This window comes from Dermochelys coriacea, chromosome 16 (assembly GCF_009764565.3).
Source record: "Dermochelys coriacea isolate rDerCor1 chromosome 16, rDerCor1.pri.v4, whole genome shotgun sequence".
In the NCBI taxonomy this organism is placed as follows: domain Eukaryota; kingdom Metazoa; phylum Chordata; order Testudines; family Dermochelyidae; genus Dermochelys; species Dermochelys coriacea.
In genome coordinates, this window is record NC_050083.1 from 21,932,245 (window position 1) to 21,951,610 (window position 19,366).

The following is a 19,366-nucleotide window of genomic DNA, read 5'->3' on the forward strand; positions in this document are numbered from 1 at the left end:
TAGGCGCCTGAAGATTCAGACAGGCAGTTTTGAAAATCCCACTAGGTGCTTACCTCCCACTAATGTCAAGGGGAGTTGCTTGGTGCTTTTACCAGTCTGGCCCTCTGTGCTTATTGGGCTGAGGAGGTGGCACCTAGCAGCAGTCCAGGAGCAAGGAGAGCCAGATAGTTGCTAAAGGAAGGGCATTGTAATGCGGGCATTACAGGGACTCTGGCAAAGCTGCCGAACACCATCTGGGAGTGCTGGGAGCCAGTGGCCTGATCCAATCTGTTGCACCATCAATATCAAAAGAAGTGCACAGCCATGGGCATTTCCATCCTTTGCAATGCTTGGGGCCATGGCTAAGTTTGACTTTCCAGGCCTTCTAAGGTTGTGGTAAATGTTCTCTCCTGTGGAAATGCTCTTATGTAATGGATACAGATTGACAGTGTTAAAAGCAACTGAAGATGGTTTTCTTGCCCGGGAATAAACAAAATGGTTCTGTGTCAAGGTGCACCAGCCCTGATCTGACTGAGACCAGGTGGGTGTTGGGTTTGTTTGCGAAGGCTGCTGGCTTAGGAATTGAACAGTTCAGCTGTACCCAAGGTTGGAGTCAGCAAACTCTGCCATGAAAGCAGAGAATGAAGCCTTGTAGCATAGAGCCAAGGGGGCATGAAACACAATGTGAACATTGTCATGTGTCGAGTGCCTCAGCACCTCTGGTGACTCTTCCTGATTGTATCTGTCAGTTGAATGCTGGGTTATGACTGTAGATGGAGTCGGGCTCTTCAGTGCTAACCTGCTCTCCTCTGAGTTATTGCCACCAACCCTTTGCTTGGAGGCAGAGAGACATATGCCTTCGCCTGGCTTCAGACCTCCCCCGGTGGCCTAGTTAGTCTTCATTGCTTTCTGCATTGCACGCTGAGTAATGTGTTTTGCTCACAGTTGGAGCGCTGGGTGTGGACGCTTGGCAGTTTGCAGGCTGAAGCTCTGCTGCTTAGGGAGCTTGATCTACTTTGTTTTCTAGTTTCTGACTGTTGCTTTTTCTGTCTAACTATTTTCGTGCCTAAACGTTGCTACACTGCTCAGCTCCTGGGTGCTCAGCTCAATGCATCTGGCAGCTAGCCGAGCCACTGGGGCTCCCCTGTCTCCTCCCTCCTCTAGGGCTTCTGCCTTGAGACTTCATTTTTTGAAATCAACTGGTTTTTTAGAGAAAAGAGCTTGGGAGTGGGAGAGGGGGCACTGACCTTCTTGCCATGTCACCCCCTATGGAGACTGAGCCCAGACTGGCCTGTAGAGGGAAATCCCTCGAGTTAGCTGGGCCATGTTGTATCTCACTCCCTTGTGCCAACTTCCTTGCCTCGCCACCTCCCCTTCCATACGAGGAAGATATGTTTGAGTTCCGCTGTTCTAGGAGTGGAAAGCCCCATGGGGCTTATATCTTCTCCCGGGAGCTAATTAATGTCAGATTAATTGTGTTAAACCACTCTAGCCACACACAGCTCTTTCCAGAATGTAACGCAGGCTGGTTATCCATCCCGCCCAACCAGCACTTCAGATGGCTGCGGTACTTTATTCCTCCACTTCTGTTGCTAACAGCACAAAGACACTTTGCTGTGATGTCAGAGGGGACAGTCCACTGGGGGTGGGGAGAAGGCACAGAACTCTTCTTCCCCTTGTAGATAGATGCACGTAACAAATACTGCTCTGGGGGGAAGGGATGTGGGGAGGCGGTAGCTGAACGGAACTTAATATGGGAGGTAGGATGGCTGAACAAAAGCCTAGAAAACATGGGATGAGCGTATCTCAGAGTGCAGATACTTCTCAGAACGTCTGAAGTCTGCAAAATGGGGCCGGGGGAGTCAAGAGTGCAGACTTGCAGGCTTTAGCAGTTTGTAAACACAGGCCTGAATTGGATTTTGCTTACACCAGCATGAGATCTGAATCAAGGCCTTGTAGCATTGCTCTCTGTTAGGATGGGCGAGTGTTTCTATTTGTATACATTTTACCCTTCCAGCCCTTTGGCAGTGTATCATGTATGCCGAGAAAAAGGTGCTTCTCTCTCTTGCAGAGGGTCTCTCCTATCTGTGCGCTGTTGGCTGAGGATTCTTGTTTCCTACACACAGCGTGCTAGCAGAGCAGTGACAGACACGCTGCCGGAGTCCCTGGACCTAGAGTATTTTTTTCTGGAAGTTGTTCTGTCGTGTGCTCTCAGGGTTCCTGAGTCCACTTGGGAACACGGCCCCACCAGGCCTAACACCTGGCAAGGCTTCATGCCGTCATATTTCATGTCTTGCCTCCTCTGCGCTCTACTGTCATTGCAATGGGATTTGTTGTGGGGTGGCTGGGGAGGGCAATGTCTGCGATAAATTAGTCCTAGGATGAGATCGCAGTAGAACTTAAAAACCAAAGTTAAACAGCTCAGGGACAGGCACCTGTGAAAGAAGGGCTTAGGCTCCTTATGCAGTATTGCCCCAAAACTTCTTTCATATTCCACTCTCTGGTGAAAGCCTCAAGGGTCACATCATCTTCAGAGACAGGGATTCTCTTCCCACAAGCGTAGCCAAAGCAGAGAGAAGCCACAGATCTGCCTACTGCTAATGCAGAAATTCACCCCAACTACAGATGAAAACTGTGAGATGTCCATGTCTGCACGACTTCATATAGCACCCAACCCGCACAAGGCACTTCAGAGCAAATAAAAAGCCACGCCATGTCCTTGCCCTGAAGAGCTTAAAAAAGAAGTGGCTTTATTCTTAGGGTGGTAGGAGCAACATCTCCAGCATGAGATGAGCCTTGCAAACAAACCAGGCTCTGCTTTTCATTTGGGTAAATAGCTTTGCTCCTAGTGGATCTGGGATTGGAAATACTCAGCACAGATCTTCTCCTACACACCGAATTCACATGCTGCAAGAAGGTCACAGCGGTGTGGAGGGGGGTGCTGGCAGCCTGTGCCCTCAGCCCACGAAGGAGGGACACCACAGCCAGAGTTGGGCCCTTTTACCTTAGGTAGGACTTCAGCTTTATTTCTTCACAATAAAGCCATTCCACACACAAACCCAGTCATTCCCCCTGCCCCGAGTCTTCAGTTCCCACTGTAGCAGCCACTTGTCTGAGAGATGCCACCTGCTCCCTGTATCTCTCCACATCATCTGCGCTCTTTCAGCCTTGAATTGGAATCAGGGGCTCATTAGGCAAGCACCTGAACCCTTCCCAGCTGAATCTGATGAGCACCTCTAACAGGCCTGTTCTGAAAGGGGCTCTGCATAACCACAGGACTAGCTGGCCCCAGGCCCGCTAACCACCCTGTTACATGGGGACTTTCAAGCATCCTAGAAGTTAGATCTGGAAAAGAACTCTTAGATGATGCGATGTGTCCCCCTGTGAAATCAAGGGGTAGTCCCACAGCAGCTAAGCTCCTGGTCTGATCTGAAAGGCCACGGTCCCTCTGGCTTGCACATTCTTTAGTGTCACTTTGCAGCAACAGACACATTTGCCTCCCGGCATCTGGGTCATATGGAGTCTGCCATAGCCCGGTGACTCTGAGCACTTCCTGCCTGTCACATTCAGTCTTCCTGGAGAGCACAAGGTCAGAGCTTCCTCTCTGGCTGCTCTGGTTTGCCAGAGGAATAAAAGTTGTGAGTTCTCATTTTGAATATATGGCCTAAAATAGCACCATTACATAAATGTACAGGGAAGTGCTGCATTATTTAGTGTCCTGAAATCCCAAAACCCGCCTTCCCTCAGAACCATCGCATCAGGAATTCTCACTGTATCTGTGTCAGCGTGCTCATTAAATACCCCCCGAGCGTAATGAGGCTTGGCTCAGCCACCCTCTACTCATATACTGCTGCTCTTGCCATCCCTGAAAGCATCCGGATAGGAGCAGACATGGTGGGGCCCTACCCACGCCCACATTAATACCGACTGCTTAAAGTCTAAATAATTACATGCCTCTCTGCAGGATCAGTGACATGAGAGTTCCCATGAAGAGCCACAGAAGAATTAAAAACGGCTCTTAATTTATATTCTGTCTTTCCAAACAAGTCCTACCGTGTACAAGCAATAAACTCTGTCTCCCTCAGGCATAGGGATGACACAGTCTCATTAATCACCACTGTGTCCTTTCCTCCTACCTCCCTTTCCCCTGTGCAAGCCACAGATCCTCTCTGCTACCAGAGGGAGCAGCTGCAAAGCATAGCCATTGTACTGGCCAGTGAGGAATTCAGCCAGGAGCCTCCGAGAGGCTCACACATCTTGCCTAGCATGTCGCCCTGTGACTGGGCTTGTAGGGCACAATGTGAGCGGGGAGAGGAACTGACTGGACAGAGAGAGCTTTGGAAGGAGTAACAGGAACTTGGGCCAGTGGCACTATACAAAGACAAAGTGCGGGACGGTCTGGGCCCAAAGAGCTAACGCTCTAAATAGACAAGACCGACAGTTATCCTCACTCTTCAGATGGGGAACTGAGCCCCTGAGAGATCAGGGGACTTGCCCAAGGACATCCAGGGAGGCTAGAGATCCCGAGTCCTAACACAATGTCCTAACCACAAGCCCATCCTCCTCCCACGTGCGCCAGTGCTGAGCATGGCCCTGTTGCCTGAGCTTTGCCATGGAGCTGTCCCATCCTGTGGGAGGGGAATCGGGCATATTATTGTCGTTTAGGTTTTTGTTGTTTGAGCATTTAGGGTTAAAGTTGGAAGAGCGTCAAACCTGACATCTTGCCATTTGTGCAACGCACGGTGCCAAAGGAGATACCACAGGCCAAAAGGGCAGCGAGAGCATGAAATGCCATGTGTCCAGAAAGCGGCACAGAGATGAGCTGTTCTCCCTGCACTGAGCTGGGCTCCACTTGGTCCCCGTTCACAGAGAAATGCTGGGACAGGCTGGCATCACAGCCTACAAACGGCAGCATCAGTTCAAGGGGCTGGGTGAGGTGAACCCGCTCTGCTTCTCCTCAGATTAGTATCTCTTGCCGTGTCTTTAGACTGTATCAGCTCTTTGAGACAGGGCCGGTCTCCATTTATGCATGTGTGCTACAGTGGGGACCTGATCCCTGGCCAGGCGCCTCGAGCCACAACCTCAGTACAAGTACTAATGAATATTCCTGGCTGTTCCCATCCACCAGGAGGAGGAAGGGTACCGTGAAACCTCTGAACAGCTTTCTTGGGAGGCATGAGTCCACACTAACCTCCTGGATCTCCATGCGCTGAAAACAGCAGGCTTTGTGAATCCGCGGAAGTGGGTGCAGTATATAAACCCGGAAGAGCTTGGAACTCAGACTGCAATGACAGCTAGCCAGGTCTAGTGTTTGATCGATGGGGCACAGTGCAAGAGAGTGAAAGTCTAATTCCAGTAGAGGGAGAGCAAAGTGGTGTTTCCAAACTCCAGTCCTTCAGCGCTCTCCACCGGTCTGGAAAGTAGAGATTGCTGCACACGTACCGGCCCGGCGTGGATTCTCTACTCACAGGAGAAGCTGCCGAGTTCACATTTGGCAGAGAACTAGCCTCTTCTGCTTTGATGCCAAAGATGCCAAGCGATCTACACGCTTTTCAGGCTCCACAGGACAATCTGTGAGATGCCGGCTAATGCCGCTTAGCAGCCGTCCTCTCCAACCCACCCGACGTGGATATCAATGCCGTAGCAGCCTCGCCCGGGCTCCCTGCACTCTCCCCCCAGTACTTGTCTCTCGTTGTCGGCCCTGCCCTGGTGAAAGGTCCTGTGCGGACAGCCCTGGAGCACAAAGGCCTGAGCAAGCAGAGTGCTGGCAGCAGGAGGGCAGCTTCCCTGCCACAGGCCTCCCTCCTGACTGGGTCCGGATGCTCCCAGGGGCAATTTTCCCCAGGCCCTGAGCCCCACAGGGGCCCCCATGAGAATGTCTGAGGTCTGAGACAGGGAAGGGGCCCCTGAAATTGCTTTGCCCCAGGCCCCCTGAATCCTCTGGGCGGCCCTGTCTAGAGGTGACGGGCTCATTGGCTTTCACCCCTGCCTTCGGCCTGGCTGTCCCCAGCGAGAGGAAAGGCAGGGCCAGGATAGCGCAGCAGCCAGGAAAGGTGCCCTTGTTCCCTTTCAGTGATTGAATGGCGCTGGGCTGCCCTGGTGAATTGGGCCTGGCCCACCCCAGCAACAGAGCAGCTGTGTGTGGGAAAGCTCCCTGTTAAACCTGGGCACGACGGGGGGCTCCTGGAGATGACAGTCACATAATGGTGCTTTTGTTGGAGAGGCCCCAAAGGGCAGATGATGTCACCTTGCACTGGCTGTGCGGCCACTCAGGTCACTGGGGGAGAAGCTGCTGAATCTCTTTGGAGAAAAGGCTGCTTTTATCCCATCCCTTTCTAAAGCGGGTGAAGGGGTTTTGTTCCCAAACAGCACCCGTGGTTAGGAATGAAAACCTCCAATCAGAGCTGTCGCCTCTGCCCCCTTGTGTGCCCGTGGCAGCTCCCTGCACTGGGAGAGCACCCCCTGCCCACGTCCTTTGGACCAACACCAAGCAAGGTTTGGGCTCCAGACACACCTTTTTGCCTTCGCTATCCCCCCTTCCAGGTGGACGGGGTTGGCGGCAGGAGAGGCTGTCTGCGTGAAACACCTAGAGGGCAGGAGTTTTCTTAATACCAGATCTACTGAAGCCAGAGAGCACCAGATCAAAAGAAAGAGTTTGCAGTGTGTGCCCATCTGAATGCTCTCCATAGCCCAAACAGGCAGGCTCCCCTCAGCCTTGTTACAGAGAAGAAGGGAAGATCTGGTGTGCCTGGAAATAGTTCTCTTCTCTGACCCGCCCCCAGGTCAGAGTGACACCCCCATCCTGCTGCAACCAGAGAGCTCATCACGGTGCTCCTGGCTTTTAATCCCCTCAGTCCAGGGTAGGACCTCCTCCTGTTTTCCCAAACTGTTTACATACAGAGTTTGCCTTTTCCAGGAGACTGTCAAGGGAGGGGAAGAAAGTTCTTTAGAGGAGAAATAATTGTTGCCTTTCAGATGCTTAAAGACTGAACTCAAGTACAGGCTGTCACAGTTCATTTGGCCTGGCTATTTCCAGTTTCTTCAGCCTCCTTTTTAAAAAACCCCTATCAGTTTTCCCTTGCCATGAAATGTAAATGATTGACAATCCCCAACCCCCCTCTCCCAGGAGCACAGGGTAAACCTTTACTAACAGCCTAACTCCACCCCAGGGAACGGACCTAGGGGGATGCTCACTTACATTTCTCCTGCTTTTAATTTAATCTCAAACCCACTGGCTTTTCCTTCCTCCCTGTAAGGTTCAGCTGAGCCTCTCTCTTCAGATCTGTCTGAGGCTTTGCATGGGCTCTCAGGCAGAGCACCCATCAATTGAGATGCCATGCCATGCAGCCCTAATTACCCCAGGGTGCTGGGCATTGGACATCACAGGGAATTGTTAATGTAATTAAATGACAGACATTGGAGGATGGGACTCTTCTAGGGAATAGCAAGCTCGCACACGCTGTATAAGAGAGCAATGTGATCGTAAACACATGAGCAGGAGCCAGGAACTCCCAACTCCAAGGTCCAGCTCTACCATGACTTGCTAAGTGGGCCTTTGGCAAGCCACTGTGTTGTGGTTTCCAAAACCGCAAAATGGGGTAATGTTTCCCTGTCTCAGAGAGGTGCTGTGAGGATCCATGTTTGCAAATGACAGAAAACCTCTGTTTCAGCAGAAAGTATTTGGATCAGTCACTTTCTGGTTGCTTTTGGATTCTGAGGTTGGGTGTTTCTGAAAGCAGGAGCTGCTCAGGATCTTGGAGGGATTCTGCTGAGCTGTGCAGAGCAGGCCCCTTTCCTATAGGGAAGGTGTTTGCAGTGCAGGATCTGTTTTCAGACCTAAAGCCGAACTTAGGCACTAGCCAATGGGAAGGCTTTGGCAGTAGCATGGGCTGATGTTTTCTGGAATGGATTTTGGAGGTTCCTTTAGATATTTGGGCTGAAACCAGCTGGCAGTGCCCTTCTTCAGTGCAGTTTCAGCAGCAAAGCTGGTGAAAGGAGGGCATGTATTCTGGAAAGCCCTGATCCACAACTTGGCCTCCTGCTGTCCATGAACTGTGTTGGTTGTGGCTTCCAGATTTGTATAGCGAGGTCTGTACTGCTGTGCAGGAGAATTTTGCAAAACTCTGGGAGCTGTATTCTTGCTTCACACACCTGCACACGCACCCCATCAGGAGGCTGGTTTGTCTCTGCGGCCAAAATATGAATTAACAGGAAGTGGCCGCGGTGGATTTCATCCTGAATGTGCCCAATGTACCTACTATAGCTGCTGGCAGAAGCTTTTCGGTCCCCTGCACAATGCCCCTAAGGGAGACGGAAAATTCCTGTGACGGGCAAGGATCTGAAGTATGGCGAAAGACTGAATTAAGAGGGGCTGTACTGAACTGTTGCTTCCTTTTACAGGCAAGTTTCCAGAAGCAGGTCTCAGAGCTGCGTTTACAAGCTGAGCACATGAACCACCTACGCCTGGCCAAAATGACCTGCTCATTTAAGGGTCACTGGGCTCTGGGCCAAGAAAACCTGAGGGTCAGATCAATTAGAAACAAAATGTTGCTGGGAATGCCAAGCTGGAGGCTTTGGGAAAGGCAAAATGTTCTACCGCCTTAATCCCAGGGTTTGCAACACTGGGCCCCTCAGAGAGTGAATTGGGCAAGCCTAGTCTGCAGTCACTCACAGCTTTGGGTTCAGCGGGTATTGGCTTGAACCAAAACACTCCAGTCCAGTAATCATTAATTGGACTCTCCAGTGCTCCAAGGTGATTGTACATGCTGCAGCCCAGTCTCTTCCTCACATAAGTTTCCATGCAATAGGATGTCCCTTTGGCCATAATAATCACAGGCTGTGCAGGACTAGCTGGCTTGTGGGTTGGGAATGGGCTGCAAAGGCTTTTGCTTCTCTCTCACCTGCTCAGATGCCCGTGCGTATCCGTTCGTAGCCCATGTGACAAGAGCTGGTGCTGGCAGTCCAGTTCCTCGTGGATGGACATCTGCAGAGACTCTGCTTGGCTCCTTAGTGATGGGCTTGGCAGTGAGGCTAAGGATGGAGAGCTGGCGGCTGGCTCGAGCAAGAGATTGGAACTCAGGTTTCCTGGGTTCCCTTCACAGCTGTTTGACTGTCTCGTTGTTACTTCCACTTACCAGCTCTGGATCTGTCGATGCTTCTATTTCCTCACCTTTCAAAGGGGTAACCGCTGCCTACCTCACAGAAGCATTGTGCAGCCACCTATTTAAAGAGCTCTGAGACCCGTGGGTGACATGGGCCAGAGAATTTCTGGCCTCGGAGTCCAGATTCCCCCTCACTCCTGAGACAGTGTCTACGCTCAGGCTCCCACACCATTACTCTACCGCCACAGCCTCTCCCCTCGTGTTAGCATCGGCAGGAGTCTGGCTCTGGGCAGCTCTAGGTGACGCAGTCGAAATGCCCCTCCTGATACAGGCAGCAGTGGGAAAGCGGAGAAGCCAAGGCCCGAGAGCAGTCCCGGCAGACCAGAGCTGTGGCAGGTGAAGCTTCCGCCCACGCTGGGCTTGTTCTGGGCATAAAATGAGGCTTTTTAATGGGTCCAACCCTAGCTGTGAATTTTGGTTGGAAGTGGAATCCCCGGCAGAGGGGATGAAGATACGGCACATGGGGATACTACGCCTGTCCCAGAAACCCACCTGCCTGCTGGTCGTCTGCCCACACACATTTCCACGAGCTGACTGCACAGAGCAAAAGGCTGTTTGTAGGACTGCCTGCTTCCATTGAACTAGCAAGAAGTGCTAAGGGATTACAGACCTTCCTTAAGGGGGGCAAGATGCTCCTGTTTGTTCTCCCCATATGGGGCCTACGGAATTGGAGGTGCTCTGTAATAATTTGTTAATACTATATGTTGTCTGTTTGTTGGGATGTTTATGGTAAATGGGATTAATTCAACAGAGGGCTGGCTGGGAAAACAGGCAGGAAGAAAAAGAATGGCTCATGGTAATCACCCCTCAGCAAACACTAAGGAGTTGTTAAGGAACAATGCCAGAACTATTAGCTGTGATGGTTTTACCTCCTCTCCAGCCAGCCTACAGAGCTAGTTCTGACCAGGACAGGAAAAGGCCTGGAACATGGAAGAACAAATGAACTGTGGCAGGATTTATAGGGTCCCTCTGAAGAGAGGTTGAGTACTCATGGGAAATGAGACTGAGATCCAGTGCCCCATTGGGATCCTCTGGGGAAGCTAGGCTTGATTAGGTCGCCATCACAGGATGGTAGGCCTTCAGGGAAGACAGACATGCATGTAGACTGTTGGACCCTTTGGTCTGAGAAGGCTGTCTGATCATGGTATTTGTCATTAGTCGTAGATGGCTGACGCGAAGAACCCCAGGTGTCCGAACCCTGCAGGGGAAGCAGGGTGGATACCTGGTGCCCACTGTGAGAGTGGGAGGATTGTGAAATTCCACCCCAGGAGCGGTAAAGGCACAAGGCCTGACACCCGGCTGGTGCCTTCTGAGAGGCCTGCGAGGGGACAGAGCGTAGCTAGCCCTGCACTGTGACAGTAAGCCCCGGGGGGGCAGTTATCCAGGCAGAGCAGGGGTAGGTCTGCCAGAGAGCTTGGTGTGGGGAATGAACCCCAGGCTCTGGGATAAGTCAGATGGCAGAATGGGTGAACTTAAATTAGAAAAAAAGCGTATTCAGGATATTTTGCCAACATCCCCCTCGTCCAGTGTATTCCCTGCTCGTTTTCTGCTTTCCAGTGGCCACTTTTATGTTTCCGAGGATCATAAATCCTAATTTTTCCACTGGACGGGAGGTAAGACAGTCTAATCAGCAGCGATCTGTGTAAGTATTGTTTACATGTTGCCCAGTTACTGGGAGCACAGGCCCTGACTGTGCTCAGCTACATTCAAACATGCCAACTTCCTGCGAACGTTTGACCTCTCTGGCGGCTGCTCGCCATACACAAGGCAGGGACAGTCTATGCTGTGAAAGGGGAAGAACCAAAGCCCTTCCCTCCCCGCCACCCCTTGGCAGGTCTGGTGTGCTGATAATGCTCTAAGTCTGTGCTAGCTAATGACAGGTTTCAGAGTAGCAGCCGTGTTAGTCTGTATTCACAAAAAGAAAAGCAGTACTTGTGGCACCTTAGAGACTAACAAATTTATTTGAGCATGAGCTTTCGTGAGCTACAGCTCACTTCATCGGATGCATTTGGTGGAAAACCAAATGCATCCAATGAAGTGAGCTGTAGCTCACAAAAGCTCATGCTCAAATAAATTTGTTAGTCTCTAAGGTGCCACAAGTACTCATTTTCTTTGTGCTAGCTAAGATGCTGAAAGGGAAACTCATGGGATATTTAAAAATGAAAAAGTAGAGTTTAAATTTTCTAATCACATCAGTTTCAAGGGTCGGCGCTTCTAATAGCAATACTAAGATGAACACAGAGAGCGCCAACATGGCCTCCACGTGTGAGGGAGGCCAATTTAGTCTGAAACAAGTAATGTTCCATACATTGAAAATACTCACTCTCCCTGCATTATTAACGCTTACAGAGACACTCTCCCAGCTTCAGAAGCTCCAGCCTGCAATTGCTGTGGGAGGGAAAGGTACCTCATTAGGTTGCATAGATAAGCTACTTGTTGCATCCAGTTTAGGAGCAGAAGGATGGAATAGATGTCCCATAAGCCATGCAAGTGGGATACTGTGACTAGCCGTTCTGTCAGTGGAGCAGAATTGGTCAGAGTTCCATCTACTTCCTGAGTCTGTTACTTCACCTGCAATCTCTAGTAAGGTGTGTTTTGGGGACGGCGGTGGAGCTATTTATTTTTCTAGAACAGCCAGGGTCCAGAAACAGCCATTTACGGTTGAGAAATAGTGGGCACACGCCACGGTATTAACTTTAAATGTACATTCTAGCTCCCTGTACCCCGGTTCTTTGAAAGCTAAATCCGCAGCTACACCAGCCTCAGTTGTGATCTGGATCTCTAGGAGCTAGATAAGATTAGTCCTGCTACTGTTTGGATAGAAAATCCCACAGGAAAATCCTGGTTATTCAACAGGGTGGGGGTGGGACTTTGCTCAGCCGTAATCCTATATCCAAACCATTTCCCCCTTTAGTATCAGTGGGACATACTATCTTTCGCCTGACACCTAAAATGGAGGTCCTGGTCATATTAAAAATCCTGTGGCATTTTTTTTTCCCCCATTCACTGTCTGGGCTGAATTCCCGTTTGGGTAATTGCAGCCTGCCTCCATAGACTCCTCTGCAGTGTTATCCAGATAGAAGGTTCTTCTAGACTCCTTTCCTGAAGTGTTCTCTGCTCCTTTCAAAGGATGCTACAACCCAGTGGTAGTGATTGTAGGAGATTAGATTGTAAACTCTTTGGGGGAAGGTCCTTGGCTGACCTTTGGTGCAGGGCCCAGCACAGCATTCCTGATTGGGCCTTTTGGGGTTACCACACTGTAAATGATAATATGGAGTTTGTACGTTTGGATTTTTTGCTATGAAATTGATCGGACAGGGGAGCTGCAGTTCTCTCAAATTGAGGTGCAGAGGAACAACCACTGCAGTCCAATAGCTAGCTGAAGGCCTTGTAACTGACAGTGAATCAGATAGACATTCATGACTGCACTGCCTTTGAGCGATCATTCAGAAAATGCTAGAGTTTCTGGTTCAGAACAAGTGCTATGATCTGGTCTCTGTGGAGAGGCATTTGCAGGCTCTTGTGTATTCCTGCTCCAAAGAGCCCAAGCATCTCTGCTTCAGAAACATTTTTCTCTTAATGGGACAGCTGTGAAAGGATGACAAAACCTCAGGCGTTATGTCAGTGATCCTGGCCATTCATGGCTCTGGGGGTTCTCTTCTGTCTGCTCTTTACTAACGGAGAGGCTACATCTCACAGAGACCAAGTCAATTCCAAAGACCCACAAACCTTTCCATTTTATCATGGTTTTTCATTTACATAATAAAGGCCCCAATACCTGGAGTAATTAAGGCACTTTAAGAATTGCTTTCTCGAATAATTCTCCATACATGCAAGTTATTCCTAGCCCTGGATACTGCATGTGATTTCAAATGTGCATTAACCCATCTCTTTCATCAGCAGATGGAAGCCAGTATCTGTATATGTAACTTGAGTGGAATTAGCAGATGAATATGCATTACATAGCTCCATTAACATTTTTTACTCATACAGCTTTTAGCTCTTGGTAAGTTAATATTACACACCAAGAGTGTGCAGGTCCTTATGCAAAGCAAGGCGTTGCACACAGGGATTTAAAGCAGTTACACAGTGTATTCCAGATCAGGCAGGTTTGACTGTCTCTAAATAGAATATAATTTAGCTGCTAAATGACAAGAAAGTAGGCCAGAAAGAGGCATTGCCTCTTCTTTGAAGCATCATATGTAGGTTCTTTAGATCAGACAGACCCTTGTCTGTGCAGTCTCCCCCTTGAACCTCCCAAACCTAGGGGCATCTTCAGAATCATTAATACCAAAGGGATTTCTACTCCACCCTGCATGATCATCAAAAGACTAACTTTTGAAACCTGGAAGTCAGCAAAGAAAACCCATGTTGCTGAATAGAATCTGGTCCTCGGTACCACTGGCAAATTTGGGGGGTAGGGGAGGACACAGAAATTGATTCAATAAAATAAAAAAAATGCAAGGAACATTGACCCCTTTCTTAGAAGCCAATGTAAGGATAACCAATGAATCATCTACGTTCTTCTCTGTTGGTTTACACACCGAGCATTTCATCTTTGCTAGGTTATAAAACCTACTAGTTTGAGTCCAGCTTGGGGATTTTTTTGCATTTGCTTTTTCCTCCAGATAAAAAAAATATAAATGCTTAATTACAATATAACCCCATTGATTCTTACTAGAAAGGAAGTGAATAAATGACTCTGCAATTGGATCCCATCTGCCACTTGTGCTCAGAGATTGAAAGAGAAGCATTGACAAGAACTGGTGCGCAGCTTTTTAATGGGATAGTAATGACCTGTCCTAGACGGACCCTTTGCAGTACTGATCTCTCTTGCCCAGCTGGCATAGCTACTCCCAATGCGAAGTGGCCAAAAATGGCAGTGCCATCCTCATGCCTCCTGGGCTTTGAAGGATTTCACTCCTTGGAGATGCATTTCAAGGCCCAATGAGTTTTAATTATTTCGAAGCCAGGCTAATGCTGCTTCCCTGCTCTGCTGCATCTTGCCTGTCACTGGAGACCTGTCGCCTCCCCTGTGTGAGCGAGACATTGTGCACTAGCCCATTAGAGGTGATTCAGCAGGAAGGCTGCAGCCAGGTGGGAACAGGAATGGCCACAGCCAGTGTGAGGAAACCGGTACTGGCTAACACACATGCCAACACATGGTAGATCCACAGCCAGAGAGCCAAATCCGGTTCCAGTGAGTGAAGTCTGAACAGAGTTTGCTTCATGATTGGCTTGTCCTCCCTCCCTTCCCTACTTTGCAGCTATATTCCTAAAATAAATGGAGCCAGGCATTTAGCAGTGGACAGGATCTCAGCATTGCAGAGCAGGTGGGGCAGCCCAGTGCTGGACCAGCAGAGTAGAGCTGCGGGTCAGGCTTAAGTTGTAGGAGGGGGAGGAGGGTTGCACTAGGTGGCAGTGCAGAGAGCGACTGAGTGACCGGTGCAAGGAGTTTGCACTTTCTGCCAGAATTATGACTCACGCCAGAGCTTTCGTCCCTCACCTCTGCGACCATTAACGTTCATACCTCCACCTAAACACAAACGCCCGTCTTGTACTTTAGCTCCTGCTTCGCATGCTACGGCGCTACAGCTAGATTTTTAAACAGCTTGTCTCAGAGTAATAATGCATGGAGAGATCAAAAGGGTACAGCTTATCCAGGGTTTGCCTGCCATAGGCAGCGTGAAGTGCTGGAATTTTATGAGCAGCAGCAGTGGGAGCCTGAGAGACAGGAAGGCCACCTAATGTTTCCAGCTATGAGCCTGATGTGGCATGTAATGGGTTTCGGGGGCTCCTTTTCTGCAGTAGGTGCTCAGAGACCCCACTGCTCTGAGCTATATATGAACCTAGGTACCACATGCACATGTCGATGCAAGGTGTCCACACTCCAGTGAGGGTGTTTAGCTGGCCCCATCTGAGCACCTCACGCTTGTTAAGGGACGTGGCCTGGCAAGTGACAGCCTCAGTGCGATAGAGGGGATCTGTGGCAGAGCAGGCCATTGAACCTGGATATCCCCACTTCCAGCTATTGCTCTAACCACTGCACCCTCCTGCCATGAGACGTAGGCTTCTCATGGGCCTTGCCTGGGCAGGTGTGGCTCCCTTTCGGGAGGTTCCAGCACTGAAAAGGTGGTTTTTGACCAGGGGTTCTCTCACCACTCGTGGCACCTCAGTAAGGGAACTGCCTGGCTTCTCTACTCTGTCTGCTCTTGTAGATCATTGGCTTTCAGCCTTTCCAGATGACTGTCCCCCTTTCAGGGGTCTGATTTGTCTCGCGTACCTCAAGTTACACCTCGCATAAAAACAACTTGCTTACACAGCCAGACATATAAATACAAAAGTGTCATACACACTGTTGCTGACAAATTGCCGACTTTCTCAATTTTACCATGCAATTATGGAATAGATCTATTGGAATTTAAATATTGTACTTACATTTCAGTGTATAGAGTGGTATAAACAAGTCATTGTATGAAATTTTAGCTTGTCCTGTCTTCACTAGTGCTTTTTATGTAGCCTGTTATAAAACTAGGCAAATCTCTAGATGAGTTGATGTACCTCCTGGAAGACCTCTGCGTACCCCCAGGGTACACTACACGTACCCCTGGTTGAGAAGCACTGTTGTAGATCATAGTTAGACCTGGACCCACAGTTAGGAGGCAATATTCTCTGGGGGCAGGTTATCCCAGGGCTGCTTGCTGTGTCTGGGCTTGGCCATGCAGTATGGCGGTCCCCTTGTGCCTAGAATACGTGTGTTCAAAACTGACCCTCTGGACCAGGAGGAACCAGTGCCTGTTATTTTAGAATTCCATGAAATATGCTGCAGAATCCCTCTGGGAATCTGTTCGCAGTTAGTTCTGGCTGTGGGAAGGGGCTCCACCACTCTCCGCACTGGAGCTGAGTCCAAGCAACATGTGGTGCCCCAGCGAGCCCAGAACTACCTGAGCCCTCCGCCCCCCTCTCCACTGGTGGCGACAGAGCAACTGATTGGATATGCCAGGACTGCCCCCTCCCAACTGCAGAAGCTACTTCTGCCCAGCCAGATGTTTGGGGTAGCAGCCTGGCCCAGGAGGTGACCATGATGTGTCCCCGCCCCAGGGCCTGGTTCTACCTACACTGCCACAAAGGCCCTTCTGGGCTCACCCTACTCTGAATTTTAAGAAAAATGAGAAACAACCCAACCCTGATCTTGCATTTTCAGAAACAACAATGTCCAGACTGCGGCAATCTCACCATACTCCATGCAGGGAAAAAACAAATCCTAGCTCTCAGGCCTGGGTCGTGTCTCTTGCTATTTTGAGTTGCAAATTAGCAGCAACGAGGCATGAGTCCTTTGCCTTTTTAAAAAAAAAAAAAACAACCCACAGTTTAAAATCTCTCCCCTTTTAAAATGAAAATGGAGTAGGACCTGTAAGGAGGGGAGGGACATGCCCTTTGGAGACGGGAGAGCCCGTGGGGGTAGCAGAGCTGCCTTTGAATGCATTGCCAGCATCTGGATACTCCCCAGAATCAAGTCGGGTGCGCTTGCATCGGGGCCTCCGTAACTCTTGCAGGATCTTGCGCAATTTTGAAGTGTATGTAACATTAATGTTCACAGTCTCACTGCTGCTGTTTACATGGCTATGGCTGTCAGGCAATCCTTGCAATGGCTCCCTTGCTGATTTCACCCGCTCAGTTATAGCTGAGTTTATGTTATTAGACTATTAAAACAAGGATTTATTCTTGCTGTTGTCATGCAACAGTGATTTTTACACCAAGTTAATCCAGAGTATTTTTTTAAATATATGCATGTGGCCAGATTGTCAACCGGCTTAAATCACTGAAGCTACACTGACTTCAATTGAGCTGTGTTGGTTTACAGCAGTTGAGGGTCTGGCCCATGCATGGAGTCCATTGTTCACACTGGGCCAGCTAAATCCAGTGTAAAAATATTTAGCAGCTCAGAACGAAGCCCAGAATGAGGGCGTAAGGACTGGGTCCGTGATGTAAGTGTCTGCACACAACACTTGTGGATGTTCAGTCTAGCTGTCTCTTGGCTTGCTCTTTAGCTTTTGTCAAGGGCAATATTTAAAAAACAAACCCGGTAATTTTTAAAATAAGTGGCATTCAGCAGGAGCCTGAAGACAGGAGTCTGAAGTGTTTCAGGGGTACTGAGCCCATCAAAGTGGATACGATTATGTTAATAGCCAAGATGACTGCATTTTTGCTGCCCCTACAGTCCTCCCTCCGAATGGTAACAGATCTCGGCTGCGCTGTGCACTGCAGTGCCCAAACCCAAGGACAATGGAGCTGCCAGAAGTCATCAGTTCCTAGCTTTTCCTGCCAGCAAATCCCTCTGAGTTAACTCTTTGATACAGAGGCTGGATTTGCCAGCACTAACTGCTACCAATGGAATTTCCATATGCCAGCAGGTTCTGGCTGCTGCCCCCTTCTCTGACAACAGTGCCTCCCCCAACTTTATCCAGACTGTGTGCTGTGTCTTCTCCCTGCATTGAAAGCCCATTTATGTCACTTGCCACTTAACCAGTCATTAGCACCAGCAAAACCCATCCATCAAGCGCTTCCCTCCCCCACACTCCACTGGTACCCTCTCCCGGGCTTGGCAACATTACGCAAGTGAGAGTCTACCAGTCAGTTCCAGAGTTGGCTCAGGTAGATGCCAACGTTCATGTTCCAGCCACAGGCCTCAAGAACATGGCATTTGTGGCCAGATTTTTAGTGCTCAGGTCCCATTAAGAGCTGAGGAAACTTTGGGCTTTGAAAATAGCCCACCAAAGTCAAGCTCAATTTGTCTCCTCTACAAGGGTCATTTTTAATTAAAACACACACACACACACACACACACACACACACACACACAAAGAAGCTTTTACCAGTGTGCCTTTTGATCATGCTTCCCTCAGTGGCACAAAATGGCTCCTCCTTCAGCTAGAACTAGATTTTTTTTAAATAAAATTTAGGCTAAAATTGCCTGTTTTGTCTAAGTCCATCCCAGGGGTTAACTATTGACCTGAAATGTTTTCTAACTTGGCTTTCTTTTCCCTTAGTATGAATTCAAAGCAAAGAACATCAAGAAGAAGAAAGTGAGCATCATCGTTTCTGTGGATGGAGTGAAGGTGATTCTGCGCAAGAAGCAGAAGGTGAGACTTCACACCGAATGTGTCTAAGGGATTAGCCATGGCTGGATCAGAACCCAAAGTCCAGCAAGCCCAGTGCCCTGTCAGCCAGTGGCCAGGATCAGCTGCTTCAGAGAAAGCTGTAAGAACCTCACAGTTGCCAGATGTGGGATAATCCATCTCCCACATTAGGTCTCATCCTAATCTCTAGTTGTTAGAGATCGGTTTAAATGCTGAAGCACAAGATTTAATATCCCTGCCAAAATTTGTGCAATTATGGAAACTGAGGGTGCTCTGCTGTCCATATAAATGTCGAGTCCCTCTTTGACTCTTGTGAAGTTGTGGCCTCATTTGGCTGCCATCCGTGTGATTGTTTCCTACAAAGGAGCTTTTTGTATGTGGTGTGAAGATAGTTGGGGAAGCAAGTCGGGGGTCAGAGGGAGGGGTTTGCACTGCCTGGAGTTGGCATTTTAGCTGCTTAGTGGGAAATTCTGATGAGAGTGAAGGATTCTGTGAGGCCAAACCAGATTAATTTTGCAAACAGGCTTTTCTGTGAGGTCAGGGCTGTGTCCAAGTGCTAGAGCTGCTCACAATGGTTTTGGGGGAGCAGAATTTTTATGAAAAATGACCTTCCTTGAAAGAATTTTCACCAAAAAAAAAACAAACGTTTTCTAAATTTTCCATTAAAAACAATTGACTGAAAAATGGTTTTGATAGTTGAAACTGTTGGGTGGTGGAGAGGGGTGTGTGTTTTGGTTTGGTTTGGTTTTTTCTTTTACCAAAACAAACAATTCTCAAAGGAAGTTATAACAAAAATTATTTAAACAAAATTTCCCATAAAAAATAATTAGAGGGTTTTTGACCAGCTCCACTAAGTACCTGACAGACATTAATACCTTAATGAGCTAATCCTCCACACGCTGGTAGGGCAGGAATTACCATTATCCCCATTTCACAGATGGGGAACAGGAATCGAGATGAAATGATTTGCCCATGATCACACATGAACTTTGAGGTAGAGCTGGGAATTGCACCCAAATCTCCTAAATCCTAGTCAGTCCAGTGCCAAACCTGCCCTTTCTCTGTGTGATAACCGAGTTCTAGCTC

General features: G+C 49.0%; 1 protein-coding gene across 4 annotated transcripts in view; it reads left to right on the top strand.

Moving 5' to 3' along the window:
* Positions 1 to 19,366, top strand: part of LOC119844079 (carboxyl-terminal PDZ ligand of neuronal nitric oxide synthase protein-like) — a 73,397-nt gene that overhangs the window by 36,659 nt on the left and 17,372 nt on the right. For all 4 annotated transcript variants that reach the window (XM_043498935.1, XM_043498933.1, XM_038374305.2 and 1 more), the window contains one exon: positions 18,191 to 18,283. In XM_043498935.1, the coding sequence (XP_043354870.1) occupies positions 18,191 to 18,283 (93 nt within the window). The remainder of the gene's footprint in view (positions 1 to 18,190; positions 18,284 to 19,366) is intronic.